The sequence below is a fragment of the Acanthochromis polyacanthus genome, chromosome 4 (genome assembly GCF_021347895.1).
Source record: "Acanthochromis polyacanthus isolate Apoly-LR-REF ecotype Palm Island chromosome 4, KAUST_Apoly_ChrSc, whole genome shotgun sequence".
Lineage (NCBI taxonomy): Eukaryota > Metazoa > Chordata > Actinopteri > Pomacentridae > Acanthochromis > Acanthochromis polyacanthus.
The window spans coordinates 41,727,072-41,745,307 of record NC_067116.1 but is presented as its reverse complement, the minus strand read 5'-3'; the positions used below and the strand labels follow the sequence as shown (position 1 = coordinate 41,745,307).

General features: G+C 41.3%; 1 protein-coding gene across 1 annotated transcript in view; it reads right to left on the bottom strand.

Moving 5' to 3' along the window:
* Window positions 1-6,332: 6,332 nt before the first annotated feature.
* The window catches only part of shdb (Src homology 2 domain containing transforming protein D, b), a 29,514-nt gene continuing 17,610 nt past the window's right edge, over window positions 6,333-18,236 (bottom strand). The window contains 5 exon segments of the mRNA XM_022214680.2: window positions 6,333-9,336; window positions 12,620-12,739; window positions 15,641-15,671; window positions 15,674-15,814; window positions 16,552-16,629. Of these exon segments, the coding sequence (XP_022070372.2) occupies window positions 9,150-9,336; window positions 12,620-12,739; window positions 15,641-15,671; window positions 15,674-15,814; window positions 16,552-16,629 (557 nt within the window). The 3' untranslated portion in view covers window positions 6,333-9,149.

Sequence of the window (18,236 nt, the reverse complement as noted above, 5' to 3'; positions counted from 1 at the left end):
AAAATATTAAATGTCCCCAAATAATGTTCTCACCCACAGAATCAGCCATTTCTTCTTCCAGTTATATGCAGATAAAGAAAAAAAGCTTGAAATCAGCTGAGGACATGAAGAGGAACATGTTCAGTGAAATCAATAGATTCTTTTTCATTCAAATCCTCTTCTTCATGGCCTCAAATTCCAGCTCTGACAGATTCAATTTCTCCAAACATGTGAAACAAACACCATAAATGGCCCGTGTGCTAACTGGGTCAAATACCTTAATAAATCATGTTAACTAAATAGCCGTCACCAGTCCTCTTTGAGGGTTTAGACATGGTGGATTTGTGTCATTCTCTGTGCACAATGCCTATTTGCATATGACTAATGTGAACACGACAGAGGACAAGAGAATCACACCCCCTCCCATCGGCGTGATCCTGGCTTTACAGCGCCGTGTGTGCCGAGGAAGCGTGCGAGCGTGCGTGCATGTGTGCGCGCATTTGCATGTGTCACGTTTTTGTACACAGACGTGTTTGCGCCGTGTGTGTCTGAGAGGAAGAACAAAGGCTCCATCTGGTCCGAGCCGCTGAATGCGCCAGGATGAAACACTTCTCAAGTCTCTTTTTGATGCAGCTCGGAGGTGGAGTGGGGCCAGGCCAGGAGCAGCGAGGGGTCCCATTGGAGGCGGCCGCTCACGCTGGGAGCTTCTCGGCCGAAGCCGTGCCCTCCTCTACAGCCGAGCTCCCATTCATCTGGTGTGTGACCGCTCTCCTCCCCGTGTAGCCTCACCTCCACTGCTGTCGGATTCAGTGTAGTGTAATTATATGTGGAATAGAGAAGAAGAAAAAAAAAGGCAAAGACCCAGGCAGACTTTGGTGATAAGCTCCCCGAGATCAGAGGGCTTTATCCAGGGAGCAGCTGGGAAGGAGCTGAGGGGAGCCGAGGCAAAGGTCACCCTCTAGGAGGATATGTGGAGGAGCTGGCTGAGATTTGGATTGGTAGTCCTTCCTCCCAGCGTTCCCCTCAACACCCCGCTGCCATTAATTCCTCTGTCTGGAGCAGATCAAGTAGACAAGTAGAGTGAAAACAGAATATTTTCATTTGACAGCCGTTTTATCTTCTCGGATAAGCCATTCTTCCCTACTTTATTTCCCGTTTCTTAGCAACAAGAAACACATCTTTCCATGCTGGACATCCCTGGAACAGTATCTTATCAAACGAGAGCCCAGAGCTGATGTTGGCGGCAACTATTAGCTCTCTTTTTTAAACTAATACATTAATCCTTCTATAAAATGCAGGCAAATAGTGAAAAATTCTAATGTTTCCAAAAGCCAAAGGTCATGATTTAGCTTTTTTTGGGGGGGATCAACTTACAGTTACAATCATGTGAAACAGAAAAAGCAGCAAATCTTTATAGTCTTCAATAGGGGCTTGTTATTTTTTCTTGAAGAATCACCTAAATAACTTTTTTTTTGTTAAAACTGAGAGCGATTTATCAGTTAATCAGGAAATTGACACAGCAAAAAGCATAGACATTAATCAGAATCTATGGGTGAGATAAATATAGTTTCTTCTATTTGGAATAAAGGACAAAAATCTACTATAAACCCTCAAATATTAGAGACATAGGAAGCTTTGCAGTGTTTAAAACCAGCCTCAAACTTTGGCACTGCCATTGCCTGCCTTTTATTTGTTGTATTTCCTGATTCTTTTTGTCATCTCACACTAATGGACCTCTCGTATTGTGTTGTTTTTGTCATGTACTTGCTGCTCTATGCTTGCTTTTTTTCTTTTTTGTCTGCCTGCACAAGGACAACAGATGTAAATTAGCTGCTGGCTACCTCTGTCTGGTGCAATTACTTATAATTGTGTGCTGTCCCTGCAAAAATAAACAATAAAAATCCATGAATAAATGTCAGCGCTTGATTATGGAGACGTTGTGCTGTTGATGCACGGCCCTCTTCAGCAACAAAAAGGGACAACTCTGGATATTTATGCGTAAATGTCTCCAACTAATCGTGCATCAGCATAATATGTCTCTTCTCCCACTTAGAATATCAGTTAATTATAGCAGACCTTCAGTCTTGATGAGCCTGGCTGCTTGTGAACGCCCATTATGATTGCTTTTCCTGGTGTTTGCAAGTGCATGTGTAGATTTTGTTGTGTCTTACGTCTGAGGCAGGTCTCTCTCACCTTGACTTGTACATCCTCTATTATAAATACATGCAGTTTTTGCACCTTTATTCTTCAACTAGCATAATTTGCATATTAATTGCACGTTCTTTTGTGCTTTGGTTTCTTTATTTTTCTTAAATGTAACACGTGGAAGCTGCTGGTTTTCCCCAGCAGAGATGAATAAACTATTTATCCATCTATAAAAAGTGAAAAAGTTGATCTAATAAACACTCTACAACCATCAGCCAGCCTCTGATTTCCAGCTTGTCATAACAGATAGGTGGCAGGAGTGGATAAGTAATATCGTCCAAATTCTTCCCCCAAAAATCCCCCCAAAAACAGCAGCTGCTTTCCTCTCTGAAGCTTCTCTGATTGCAGGGCCTGACGGCATGCACACACCTGCTCGCACTGACCTCCAATCTATCTCCTCCACGCCTGCCTGCCACAACTGTCGGGATTAGCATGTCTGGGACGGGGGATAAACATGAGGGCTGACGGCGGGCTTCAGTCTGAGTGTCCCGTCCGTCACTTGTGGCACTGAGAGTGTGTGCACAGCTGGCTGATGAGTCTTAGCATGCGAGGTCTGGTTGGACGTGGAGTGTGAGTCTCGTATGAGTTTAAACCCCCTGACAGCCTGAGACAGCGTTTGAATTAGTATCTCCCCATAACATTTATTAGACTCAAGGTTCCACACTGTAAAACTGTAGCTGAACTAAAATACTCTCTCAAATAAAGCTGACTTATCTGTCTGCTTTGGTGAAGAAGGAAGTTTCTGGATTCTGTCAACTTGTACTTACACTATACGCCTTTAAACGTGTTTTCTAATTTTAGTAAAAGTCCAAAATAAACGAGTTTGCTGCTCCTTTAGCATTGTGTGTTTGACATTAAAGTTTCTTCAGTTTTGCTCTGCTGCAACTTAACCTCTGTTTTCTTCTAATAACATTAGGATAAAGTCAAAGATAGAGCTATAAGCGTAATAACAAAATTCTGTTTGACATTTTACATTTGGGTGAAGCGAATACTTAAATTGGAAAAAAATGGGAATTTCAGGACCTTCCTCATAACTAAGTTGCAGCGTTTGAGAGGAATCAAATAATTTAAGTGAATTTAACTTAAACCATTGACATTAATTCAACTTGTTAACTGAATTTGGATCAGCTTAACACAATTGCATGTTACCAACTGAAGAAATTCATTTAAGGTGGTCCAGCAATTCCTTTTTTCGGTCTAGCCAAAGAGTTTAACGTAGAACCAACAGAACCATATTTACACATGAATTCCAGTTTAGCTGTCAGAAAGATAATTTTTCAGCTTGTGTAAACAGTTGAGATGTGTGTTCTGTGGTTCAACTTTCTTGATAACTGATCAAAACGTAATTAGAAGTCTGGACATCCCTGCTGTTTCTTCTTCTTTTCGTTGCTTTTGGTCATTCTTTTTAAACTTATATCTATCGCACAAATCCATCAGCTTTAAGGATGTACAATTCTAAATCCAAAACATTCCCCTTTTAACTGAAACTCTTTCAGGATCGAGTCAGGGGCTGTGCAAAATTGCATACTTTACACAGTACAGCTTCCCTCACAAAGTATATACTGTTTCATGCAGCCTGCATACAACTGGGACACACTACTTTGTCCGTTGCAGTCTGGAAGTGAAATGAGCTGTCATCTGTCTGCACAGGCTTGTTTATACTCGCACAAAGACACCATAATTGTGCAGAGGATTGTAGGTCAGGATGACCAGAAAAGCACGCTGGCCTGCGGATGTAGTAGGACATCCTGCTATTTTAGGCATGCTGCATTTTGAAACTACTAAGTATTTTTTTCTGTCATCTGGTAGTATTGGTATTGGAGAACACCTAAAATCTTCTGTCTGCCAAACATTTCAGATTAAGAGCCTCATTTAAAAGTTTAATTTGACCTTCAACCTCAGTCATTCTTTGAGAAATATTAATATATTCATTCTCATATTGAGCCGGTGTCTCTTTCCAGTGTCATTACTTATTTTATTCTGATTCATTAACTTCTTGAAAAGCTCTTTTTTGCAGCCCTTAGTCATTTATTAAAACCATTTGGCTTGAGTCTGCTCTATTTAAATGGACCGATTTTTGCACAAAAGCAGGATCCTGAAACTAAAGCAGCTAAATGGAACTCATCCGTCATTAATTTCACTGTTTACACCCGTCCCTTTCCTGTTGAGACGTACTAAAATGCCCTCTGTGAATAAGACATCTATTGAAAACCTTTATTTGTATGTAGTTCTGCATTGTGCATGTGTGTTGTATATGTTCTGTGGTTTCCTAAAACCTTCTTTTGGCTCCGTGGTGATCACAGGTGTTCATTCCTCAGAGCTTATCTGATGGATTAGCAGCTGCTGCCACCACGTAATAGTCGACACCCACCACATCTGACATTAGACACGTCCCGATTCTGGTGTGACAGCTACACACACACACAGAATGCATTTTTTTTTTAAAACAATTTACACACACACAGAGGATCATTGTGCCTCGTGGAAGGGGACGCTGCCTTTTGTTCCAGCCTACACAAATGTGCACATGTGATGGAAATATTCTCAGCTAAGGGGTAGACAAAAGCCTGAAAAATATGAGCGTGATATTTGTTTGATTTTTTTACACACTGCATTGCCACTCCAGTTATTATTCACATCCGTCCCTGGGGAGGCTTGTTTGAAAAATGGGACTGTGGCGGCTCCCCCTCCTCGCCGTCTCACTCTTACACTCACGAACGCACACTTATTTGGAGTTTTGTTGGGGAAGTACAGCCGGGGCGACGTCTCCCACCCGAGCCCTCCACCGCCTCCCCCCTTCCCTCGCCTCCCTCCCCCTCCTTCACCCCCTCTCCCCTCCCAATAGAGAGCGATCCAGCTCGTCTCCTCTCTCCGTCACGCGGGTAATCAGCCTCTGCTATTTCATTTGGCTCAGTAATGAAAGCAATCCCAGCGCTTTTCACTGCGGCGCAGCCCAAATAATGAGGGGGCTGCCTCACCCTCCTCCTCAGCCACACCTCACCCCCCGGTCCTCACCCTCTCTCTCCCTCTCTCCCTCTGCTGTTAATGGATGAAGGAAAGCAAATGTGTGTGTTTGAGTATGTGAAGCACGCAATCTTGCCAAGTCCTTTGTGCCTCCTTTCCCTCCTCTCTGGGCTGCAGAGGAGGCTTTTGTATGAAATCTGATCAGCAACACTCTTCATCAGAGCATTTTGGAAGTGTTACCTTTTGGAATCAAACGTATTGTTTTTATCTACATCAGCAGTTCCCAACCTTTGTTATGTGTGACCCCATAATTTCAGTCTTTGTTGCAGGTACTTACAGGTTTTGTCTATAAATTGTAAGTTATTTTCAGTTCCCAGTGGTTTTTGAATAATTTTCAGCTGAAGAAGTTAAAAAAATACACCATATTTTTCAATGTTTACTACATGTGACTATTATTTTAGCCTTTGTTGTAGCACCTCACAGGTTTTATCTCTAAATTGTAAGCAGTTCACTAGGTATTTTTCCGTTTTCAGTTGTTTTGGAGTAATTTTTAGCTGTTAAATGTCAAAAATACACCATAATTTCCAACCTATGATACATGTGACTCCATCATTTCAGTCGTAGTTGTAGCCACTCACATTTTTTGTCTAGAAATTGTAAGCAGTTCACTAGTTATTTTCCATTTTCAGTTGTTTTTGAGTAATTTTTAGCTGAAAAATAAGTTAAAATGCACCATATTTCCCAACCTTTACTACATGCGACTATCATTTTAGTTTTTGTTGTAGCATCTCACAGGTTATATTTCTATAATAATTATTATTACAACTACTATTTATTATAATAAGGTGTAGGTAGTTCAATACTTATTTTCCCATTTTCAATAGTTTTTGAGTAATTTTTAGCAAAAAAAAAAAGTAAAAATGCACCATATTTTCCTACCTTTAATACATGTGATTCCATCATTCAGATTTTTTTGTCATGTCTGCAAATTGTAGGCAACTCCCCAGTTATTTTAGCGAAAAAAAGGGTAAAAATACACCATATTTCCCAACCTTTCCTATGTGTGACCCCACAACTTAAGTCTTTGTTGAAGCCACTTGCATGTTGTGTGTGAAAGTTGTAATTAGTTCTGCAGGTATTTTCTCTTTTTTAGTATTTTTAAACTACAATAGGAAAAAAACACATTGTTTTCCCAACCTTTAATACATGTGACCCTGTCATTCCAGTTCTTGCCATCGCTACTCACAGATTTCACATCTATAAGTTGTAAGCAGTTTAACTACTTTCTCTTCTTCAGTTGTTTTTGAATCATTTTCAGCAACCAAGAGGTAAAAATGGACCGTACTGTACGAGAAGCCGGCAAAAATCTTATAAACAAACATGATATTGAGTATCGTAATTTAGTTTTTTATTATTTCTAAATCGTCCTTCAGATTGGGAACCATAGGTCTTTATGAAAATACACATTAAACTCGGAACACTTTAGCAGCAGGTACATTGTGAAACCTGCCATTTTTCATGCTGGGATATAGAAAAACTTATTTAAATTAATTTAGTCATTTCTGATGGTCATAAATGTGCCGTCGTTTCCCTAAAATCACTTTTCACCAACACAATGCTGCAACCAGGCAGCAGAAACCATTCCAGATGGCAAGCCTTTAACTCAAATACAACTCACGACTAGCATCTGCACTGAAATAAATAACATTCAGAAGGTTTGAGGGCTTGTTTGAGAGTTCGTTCTCTTTGCTTCACATGTAGCCCAGAGCTCCTGAGCTTATCTTATCTATAAGCCAAGGGACAACAACAGCAGTGACTATTTGCTTTGACCAAACCCAGCATTGTCTAAAACATAGGCGAGAAATGAGAAAAGAAGGTCAGAAATGTTGACACGAGTACCAATACAACACAACTTCTTTGTTGCTTATGATGCACAATCAACAAGTAACATGGAGATGTGTCAAGCAAATCCTCAGAAAACGGTAAAGGACAGACCGGATGGAAATAAACAGGTGTGTGTAGAAAAGCATCTGAAATATAACTGCTGTTGGTAGAAACCTTTCATCTTTGAAAATAGTTTTTTTTTCTTTTTTGTGTGTGACATAAACAGCATTGTTGTCTGCAACATGAAACTTCCAGCATTTACAAATAGGTCTTCCCAAGCCTGAGGGTGAAAAAGGTTTTCTCATCTTATACAGTACAATTTAATTTATTGACTCTGGTACAAACATGAAAAATCAGCACAATATCAGGGTTTTCCCTTGGTATTCTGGAGCGGCCTGGGGCTGTGTGTGGAGGGGGTGCATTAGCATTTTTGGGCTTTTTTTTTTCCTTTTTGAGCTCATCATTTTCGATAGCCGATTTTCTCTCTGCTCATTATGAATCTATTTCCTCTGCAGCAACAAAACACATCGCAAGAGCATTCACGGTCTCCTGCAGCTTAAACTGGGCTAATCATAAACTTTTAGTCCTGATTTATTCAGAAAGAATCACTAGAGACGGTTAGCCTAGCAGCATTAAAGGTGGAGTAAGCAATTTAGATTCAATACAGGTTCCAGCAAAAATCAGCTGACTGTTCAGCACATGCTGAAAATAAAATCTGACATCTGTCATGGTCGCACAACTAATCAAAGTATAAAGTATGAATCACAAGTTTTGCTTCTCACAACTAAATTAACATGAACGACTGTGAAATTGCTTGATTTATAGGCAACAGCCCACGTAGATAAAAACATCTGGTTTCAAACTGGGTAAATCTGACATTACAACACCCCATTTCACTCTTTTCAAAGTAATTTTTGGTGAAACATCTGTCTGAGCTGCAGTAACTGAGTGGAGACTACAAGCTTCTCTGTGCACAACTGTAGCCTGCATATGAAGCGTTTGGGGAACATTGGTAAATTGCATCATCTGTCGAGTAACACGTGAAGCAACTGAGGGTGTTTAAGTAAAATTAAATTTATATTTTGAGTTAATGTGAATAACCTGATTTTTAAATATGTTTTTGATACATAAACTTGTACATTAGCATGAGTGTAGCCCAACAATGAAGTGGAAGTAGCAATGTGTTATTTGTATGCGAGCATGGAAAAAAAATATTTCAATGAACAATTGCAATTAATATTTTAGATGTAAATATTAATGAAAATCATTAGGATTGTCATTTTGGCCATATTCTTGTTTGCACATTGCCCTGGATCTGTAAATGATCAACACACTTAACACTTTAGTCCATATGTAAATATCCCAAGAGAGGGAATCTGTCACATGCTAGCTAAATTTGCTAATTTTCTAAATATCAAAATCTTTCTCCAGAATAGCAAATTCCATCTTTAAGGCTACAAAACAAGAATAGTCCATTCAAAGAAAATATCTGAACACCCAATTCTGTAGCCAAAACTATGACATTATCATTTTCCTCCAAAGTGGTGAACTCTCAGTATAGATTCTCTGTTCATTCAACTGAAACCATTTAGATGTTGCTGCTAACACTTAAAGGTCGGGAAAACCCTGATTACGACTTGCATGATTTTCACCTAGCAACAGCAATATTTTCACCAGCAACAATGAGGTGGTTTCTGTGGAACAGCAGTAATTTAATCTCAGTCTTCTGCCAGTCGTCTTCAAACTGGGGGACCAGTACATTCAGAAATTTCAGACTTTCTCCCAGGTCCAGCTCTGCCTAAATCCGCTGTATTTCTGGGGGAAAAAATGCAATCAAATGGAAATTTATAGATGTCCTGAAGTCACCCCCCTTGGTTTAGCAAGGAGAATGAAAAGGAGAGTTACAGCAAAGGTGCCTAAAGTTCAGGTATTGCATTTCCTGTGAATCGATCCCCCGCATGTTAGAGACACTTGGCACATGTATGACAGCAGTGGTGGGTGAGGGCACGAGACCCTCATCGAAAGTAGTCCAGTTAAACAAGAAGAGAGCGCTGGGAAGATCCCGTCAAACATTCATGTTTTCAGTGTCTGAAATCCTGGAGGAGCGTCCAGGTCAGTCAGAGAGTCTGAACCAGCACAGGGAAGAGCAGGGAAAGGTGCTCGGCGCCTCGGATGGGGAGTTTGTGTGTGGTGTAGAAGTGTATGACCTCTGGGATGGTGTCAAATGGGGGGCTGTTCTGTCCCAGAATGTACTTTCCGTCTTTACACTGGGTGAATTTCATGTGCATGAAACCTTGGCAGCTCCTGTGAGGGGAGAGAAGATATATATTGAGTCTGGAGACAAAGGAAGAGTGGGAGGCATCCACTACAGAAGTGAGAAAAAGTCTAGCGGAGAGAAGAGAGATGATATGAAATGTGGGACACATAAACCATCGCACAGCCTTCCACACATTCTGTCACATAATGACACAGTGGAAGTGACAGACTGGATTTATGTTCGCTTCTTCTTCCTCCACTGTGAGGTCATGATTCTGACCGACATTTAACTGTGTGTCACAAATTAGGAAGGGAGAAAGCAAGGGGACGCTATGATGAATGGATGAGAGGTGTAATAACACACGAGGAGAAGTCAGAGAGTTAGAGACGGATGTTGCGGACTGTGAAAGTGGCTCAGACGAGAGAACCACACCTCCCCTTTAAAAACGCAGGCAGCCACAACGGCACTTCCCCTTTAAGAGCCAGCCAGCCAGTCGTGATGTTCGTCTAATTATAGAAGCAGAGGGAAAGACAAGGGCTGGAACCGGTCACCATAATTGTCATTGTTCTAGTAAACCAAATTAAATTTTGAAGAGCAGCGAAACCAAAAAACTCTCGCTGTGACTACAAACAACTGGCAGCTTGTGCCGTCCCCCCGGCCATCAGATCGCTCAGAGCCGAAGGTTTCATCCAGTCCTGTTTGTTTTAGGGACTCTTTGTTTGTGATGGTATATTAGAAAACCTCCCAATCCTCTGTAGTCATAATACATGTTGCTTTAAATCTGGCAGGGATTCTCGTTTCACTGCTGACTCACTTAACTCACTCCACTAAACAGTCATTTCTTCTATTGTTCACTCATGAGGTAGGTGTGGTTCACACTTTCCAACTAGAGATAACACAAGTGACTAGAAATACATAGATGCAGAATCTTTTCCACTAAATGTAGGTGGAATTTGTTGTTATCACGCATAGATTCCTTTCTGAAGCTTATACTGGCACCATCAGAATGCCACTTTATCATAAACACATTTACCAACCAGCCAAAACACCCTGATAAGGACTAAACTCCAGTTTCTATCCATCTAGAAAAGAAAAATTCTCCTTTCTTAGTCACATGAACCTTATTTTAATGGTTTGAGCTGCCTTTTTTATGTGTGATGATACAGGGTAAGACACATGATTAGTCAGATTACTTAAAAAAATATATTCTGAGGTAAAGGATTAAAGTGTTAAAGCGGTTTAAAGTGGTTTTGCTAAGTGCTGGATTAGCAACAAGAGGAAAACATACACCAGAATTTTAACACTCTAATTATACAGATACACAGGCTTTCTAAAGGCAAATAAAGTGCCTAATTTGCTCCAGTAATTGGCCTCAAAGCATGAAATCTGCATGTGTGGACAACAGAAATGATCACAATGTACAAGAGATTCTGACAGTTCTACACTTTATCAATATTATTGCTATTCATCAATCTCAAATATCAAAGCTGGGGCCAATTGTAATCAGTGGTATCAGTTTTTTGAGTCCAATCCTTTGTTTACATACACTGCTAGGTATTGTAAAATGAGCATGCAGTTTGTTGCAGGACACTGCTAAAATGTCTCCAGCGTGAAAATGTTTTAAATTTGTGAGCAGTCCAATGTCCAGTTGTAAAATTTTCAATACGGGTTGCATTCAAGACCATCAATTTCACACAGCACCTGAAAAGTAAACACCGGGACATGGCGGGTCCTTTCAGGTTTTCATTCAAAGGCTGCACCAAAGCAACACACACAATGAACACAGCCCATCCCTGTAGTGGAGAACACAGGTTTTCACCATCTCTTTGAGCTTTGTATGGAAAGCCAAAAGTGCCAAAAATTACCCCTTTTGCATGCAATTCCAATCACATAACCAGAGCTTTACAACACGTTTCTTAGCCACCCATGAGGTCTTTTATCAGATACAACTACATTAAATGACTCTGGGCCAAACAATACTTCATCAGGACATGATGCTAAATGGAAACGACAAGCTAATATGGAGCTAAAACTGCAAGAAAGTACTACAAAAATGCTGCTTTCCTCATTGCATCATAAACCTACACTTCAAATGATTGGGGTCACCCAGACAATTTCATGTTTTTCATGAAAAGTCACACTTTTATGCATGCACAAACATAATAGCACAAAGGTTTTCTAATCATCAATTAGCCTTTCAACACCATGAGCTAACACAATGTAGCATCAGAACACAGGAGTGATGGTTGCTGGAAATGTTCCTCTGTACCCCTATGGAGATATTCCATTAAAAATCAGCCATTTGCAGCTAGAATAGTAATTTACCACATTATTATATTATTATATTAGTAAGTTTGACATTTTATTGTAACATTCAGTCTCATCTTCTTTTTCCAATGCACCCTGTGTTATTACTACTTATAGAAAAGCTCTATCAGACTTTCCCTTGAAGTTACAGCTCCTTTGAGATTGTCCAAGAATAATTCTTTTGCACAGACTTTGAAGGTCGTCTTTGGCAAAAGCTACGCCTTTCTTTCAAAGAATTTAATGTTGGGACATGTTTTTTTTTCTTGATATTTCACTCCTAAACCTCACAGATGCCAGTAGGGGAACCAGAATGAGAACTGACCTTGTCGCTCGAGCGAACATGTGCGTGTGCGTGTCAAACCCACTCTGCTCATGTAAATGAGTAATGCATGGGCTTGTTTGTATGTCATCACAACACTGCGGCTCCCCTCCCCTCACCCTCTTCCTCCTCTCCTCTCTCCCCTTTCCCTGCCTAATTCCCTTCTCGTGTGTCCCACAGAAGGTAATTCATATTCATTAGTGATTATGTGGAGGATGATGTGTGCACTGAAGTGTGCTCTACCTGCCTGATTACCACTTAGAGGGCCCGCTGGGGGCCAAGGGGGAAGGCTGTGGGGAGAAGGCAGGAACGGTGTGAGAATACAGGGTTGATGGGAGGACGGTGTGAGGCCGGGACAATGGATCGTGGTAGCAATTGCAAGGGAGAGATTTGGCCAGATAAGCAGTATTGTGCACCGCAAATGAGCATCAGGAGAGGAATCAGTGCAGCGGTGATCGTAAGCGGAGGTGATGGTGGAGGGGAGGGAGGTAGAATGTGGGGAGACAGATGGAGAGGTGTGGGAGACTGCAATATGAGATCAGTAGCTCAGGTGGCTTCACACACACTTTGCACACTCTCCTCTGTCACATAGTGGAAAAAATGAGAAAGGTACATCTAAAATGTGAAGCTGTTCTTCTGAGAATGACGCTGGAGGCGCTCACTGCCACTGTGTTTGTGTGTGTTTGTGTGTGTTTGTGTCGTACCGTAGAGACAGCGAGTAGTCGGAGCGGTTGGTCTGACTGTTCCTCACCAGGTAGCTACACTCTTTGCACAGCGTCAGCAACGATTCTGCCTCCGAACGTGACAGAGAACCGTGGTACCACCTGATCGAACACACACAAGGCGAAATATGACAAAAGGGGTACTATGAAGAGCAAACAAAACATATTTTTTTCACCTTCTGGTAATAGATGTTGGAGAAACTCTGTAGTTTGCAGCAATTCAACTGTTCAAATCAACCTTCTGAATCCCAAAACTAACTGTCAGCTTTTAAATATAAAAGTTACACCATTGTCAAGGTCAGAAACTGTAAAAACAGGCACAAGTGCTGGATTTTGACTTTCTAACAGCCCTTGAACTACTCATCTGTGAAATGCCATCTCAGAAACCAAATCTAAGCCTAAAAAATGTAATATTTTCATGCCTCATGAAAAAAGCAAATAATAAACGTCTGCTCTGTCCAGATTCTGTAAAAAACAAAATTCTGTGCTCCAAAATGCAATCAACAAGTGAGCAATGTCTTCACTGTGACCAACAGTCACATGACAAAAATTCTGGGAGTTTTCGACTCAATTACATTCTGTGTTTGCAAAGAAAACATGGAAAGGATACAAGCATGGAAACAAATTAAACATGTAAAATAGTTAAAATATTGACAGTATGCAGAACTGACAAACAGGAACCGTTCCCTAAAGGCTCCCTGAATGTTCCCTGAAAGTTTAGCAAACAGTAATGATACCATTTGCTGGGAATGATCAATTTTTCCCAGTACTGTAACACTTGTAGGCACTTGGAAAATGGTCATTTCAGTTTTACTTTTTTTTTTATCTAAAAAAAAAGTAAAATAAATAAAGAACTGCAACTTAATTTTTCTTTAGTTTTCTCTGCAATATTGCAACTGTGTCATACTGCAAATTAGACATTTTCTAACTACTTCTATCCACGGTCGTGGCATTTCCATAGATGTGCAAGATTTTATTATTGTAGCGAAAAAATTGCCAACAGTGAGTAAAAAATGTAAAAGGAGCAAATAAATCCCAGAATTGCTTGGTGTTCAGAAGGTAAATTACAGTAACGCTTCATGAAAATTCAGCTCCACGGTTGGTAACAATGAGAACTGGTACAATGACGCCACAACAGTTGAACATGTCTGAAGTTTAGGAGCAAATTTTAATCTAACTGTCATTGAATTCACCTTAGCCTCTATTTCAAGGCAGTGAACTTCTGCAGGTTAAAGGATCACCAGAGTTATTGCAATTTATCCTGAGGGGAGCATGAATGTCTGAACCACGTTTATAGCAATCCATTCAGCAGTTGAGGGATTTCTTTTAAACCTACAAAAGTAACCCATGATCAGAGGATTGCCAAAGTCATTAAGATTTTTCCCCCAATGGTCCATGAACATCTGCCTTACGATGAGCTTTTATTGGCGATGGCTGCAGCAGGTTGTACTGAACGCTACAGGTTGACATCGACGTTGTTTTTCCCGTTTAAAACTGAGCTGAAGAAAGCCACAAAGCCTCTGAATAGCCCTTGAGAGATCATCAGGACTAATGGAGCATAGTAATCAACTATCACCCTCAAGTGAATTTGTACACATGTTCGGGTTTGTGAGCACAACACAGCAGGCGCCGAGTGAATCTGTGCTTAAGGGGTGTCGGTTTGCCGGAATTTCATTAGAAACGGCCCTTATGTGCACGCAAACAGCACATATAATAAACCAATGATGTCTGAAATTAAGACCAAAGTAAATGTGTGTTTTTAATGTCCCGACTTAATTAGTTCTCATTCTAACCTTCTGCAGTTCTGGAAGCTCTGATGAGCGCTGCTTAGCCAAAAACACATAACCGCTTCGTTTTGTCCAAGTTCTTAATAGATCAAAGCAGTGCAAAAAAACACAGTTGGGCTGTTTTTTGTGTATCTAGAGCATGCTCTCTCTCAAATATTCAAAAATCGCTTTCACAGCAGTGTATTATAAATGTATGTGCATTTATAGCCTGTGATAATTGGTTTTACATGCACAAATGACTGCATAACAAAGTTTTGGTTGATGTATTTAAAGATTTAAACAAAATGCCTGCATCTCTGTGAGATCCAGAACTGAAATATTTTCAAAGCGTTTTTGATATAATTTGATATCTGCTGAGATAACTGTTATCATTTCTGCCATTTTCTTCTAAAGCTAGGGCACTTCCCTTTATGCTTATATTAGATTCAAGGTAATTTAATTGATAGTGAGAATCTATGGGGTTTTACAGCCTGAGTCATTCTCAACTATTCAAAATCCCTTTCATAGCAGTGTATTACAAATATATGTACATTGATGCTGACATTAACAGACTGTGATAACTGAATCTACATGCACAAATTTTTTGCATAATGAAGATTGATTGATGCATTTAAACATTTAAACAAAATGCCTGGTTGTATCCTGCATCTCTGTGATCTTATCTCTGTGGACATCTCTGTGAATAATGAATCTCCGACAGGCATTTTTGATCCAATTCGATGTCTTCTGATATTACCGGTTCCATTCTTGTTGTTTTTCTTCTAAGACGGAGAAATTCCTATATGCTTATGTTCTATTTACGGTAGTGTAGCTGACACAAATGCCAACAGCCTTTTCTTCCTCGAATATTCAAAGTCACTTTCATAGCAGTGTATTATAAATATATGTGCACGATACTTACATTTATAGTCTGACAATAATATTTAAATGCACAAATAATTGCATAATAATATTGGTTGACGTATTTAAACATTTAAACAACCCCTTCCTCTACTCAGTTTGACAGATTTTCAGAAACTGTGTCTTTTATTACTATTTTTCTTTTAAGACAGGACAATGTCTTCATGCTCAGGTTATGTTGAAGGTAATTAAAACTGGTAGCAACCAGAGCACTCAATCATTGAATGTCAAAGCATGTGTGCCTCTTAATCAGATTAAACCTTCAGATACAGAAACTGATGATTTTCTGTGGGTCAACAAGAGACAGAATACGTACACCTGCTTCTCCAGAGGCAGACTCGGGTCACTCGCTCCCCCACCAATGCGAGGCCTTCGTGCGGCATTCGAAACTTCATCCCGCCGCCCGCCAGCGGGCTGGACCTGGGCCCCGGTGGGCGCAACCGCTCCGTGGGCGACGAGGATCGATCCCACTCTGCGCCATCGAACTGCACTGTTGGCAGGCAGGACAGAAAAAGTGAGCCACATTATTTGCACAGCAGTATCATCAAAAGGGATTTAAACCTCTCAGCCGGACGACGGTAAACACCAGATACCCGACGGTAGCAAACCGAGCATGCAGCAGGGAGACCTCTCACAGACAGGTCGCTCTACAGGACAGTTGGTTCTGACAACAACGAAATGATCACCTCATTTACCCACCATTCAGTGTTTTATGAGTCCAGGGGGCAGACAGAGACCGGAGGTTCTTCTCTGCCTGCCTCTGCTGCATGTCTTTGTCTTACAAGCAGACTTTGCAATCTCCTCGACTGTACTGACGCCATTCTGGAGCAAATTACATTGTACAGACTCAAGTGTTATTTACTCACCCTGTGCCTGATTTTGTGAAATTCAAATCTAGAGGACTTGTAATTAAACATTAAGTGCGCAACGGCCCCTGCTAAGTACACGAACGCCGCAGACATCCTCATTTACAGAGAGCTTTTCATGCATGGTTATGAGGAATATGCTTGGGAAGGGACGTTTTCAGAGGAATTGCAACAGGCAGAGACAGATGCAGGTGCAGCAGATGCAGGCCGCTGGGGGAGGCTTGAGAGCGGAGGTGGAGCAGATGCGGGACAACAGGATGGGTCATGGAGGTCAGGCCGACTGCATGTATGTGTGTGTTTAGGCTGATAAAGGAAAGCGAGAAGGAAGGGGAGTGGTGGGGTTTTCAGGGTGAGAGGTCACCTTGCTCTCTGGCGGGGGGCTCCTCCTCCAGCTGACCCACCGGGGCAGGCCAGGGCAACTCCGACAACTCCCTCATTTCTAATAGAGAGAGGAGGGGGAGGCAGGGAGGAGAGAAAAGGGAGTAAAAAGACAGCTGATGGGTTTGAACAAGAGAAGCGTTGACGATGAAGAAGTGATTTTAAGCCGAGGAGGACAGAGCGAGGAGATAAAAAGGAAAGGGAATCCCTGTTGAGAGTGGAGGAGGCGGTATGTGTGACATGTGAGTCATGAAATGTCGCTAACTACACCTCCTGTCATGAGGATGAGTAATATACTCCAGTCCTGCCTCCTGGTTCATCTTACGAGTGGAATAACACAGCCGACTCGAATATTTACAGTAATTTATCATGGGAGATAAGACTGAAGAAGATGAAACAGAACAGGAGACGTCAGGAGTTTTTATAGACATCTGAACGATCCACTTTTAAAAAAAATTGTCCTGTAGCAGCAGATGCATTGAAAACAAAAGCCGGCTTCGTATGCAGTGTGACAGACGGAGCTGAGGTGCGTGGGGGCAACGAAAAAAAGGCTCCATTCACTGTCCTACCTACAGCAGAACTGAAATAGCTATTATATACGGTGGCAGGCGAGCATCTCCCGTAACAGTCATTACTGCAGCCTCACACAGGCAGAGACACATGTACTTTATGCATTTTGCCAGTTTTCACACCGTACAATGGCTCCTGCTCGCGGATTACAAAACAATAAAAGGAAAGAGGGGTGACATCTTAATGAGCCGACAAATCCAAAGACCCCCCAGGCCCGCGACATCAAAGGGGGCCATTTGAATGGGCGTTTGGAGAGAGACCCGGGCTGTACATACATGCCTCTCTCCCTCCCTGGTTAATTATTGAGCAGGCAGACACACTCCGCCACTTTCTCTGGCTCTCTGTGAATTATTGATGCATGGCGCAGCACAATGGCCCCATCTGGAGCAGGCCGCACCTCCGCCGAAGCCAGGATTAAAGTGTGGCCTGGCACTGTTCGACGCACGCAAACACTCCGGTCCACGTGCACACCTGAAACGCCAACACCGCCCGCTGCTGCCGCACTCTCCACATCACATTTCACACCTCTAATTGTCAAACGAAAACTGAGCGAGACGTGCGGAGAGACAGAACGGTTTAAAATGAGAAGCGCCGAAAAACAAGCAAAAAGGAAACCAGAAAGGAAGCAAGAGAGAGAGAAAAATGGACCCAAGACAATTTCTTTCAGATCAAAAATGCGCTCAGCCATCTGAGAGCGAGATGAGCTCAGGTGGTGGCGGAGGAAGAAATTCCATCAAGATTCTTCTCCTTTGGTGTTTGGGGTTGCTGCTGTTTCTCTCCTTTTTATTGTTGAATCTTTTTAATTGCATTTCTCCTCATCAAAAAGTTAAAAAAAAAAATCAACCAAATGTGGTCAGAAAGTATTCCACTGCCTATCCTATCTGCAGGATTTGGCTCGACTTTTAAAAAAGATGAGCTTTAACAATAGATTTTACACTGAATGGTGGATCTGAATGGATAGTACACCTGTTTCTGGGCAGTTACATCATTTTAATTTTTTCTTGATCAACTTTCTTGAAGCAGATCGCTCAACCAGTCGAGTCTAAATCTCTCATCTTTTGGTCCAAAGTACTGCTATTAATCAACCATACCAGGAAG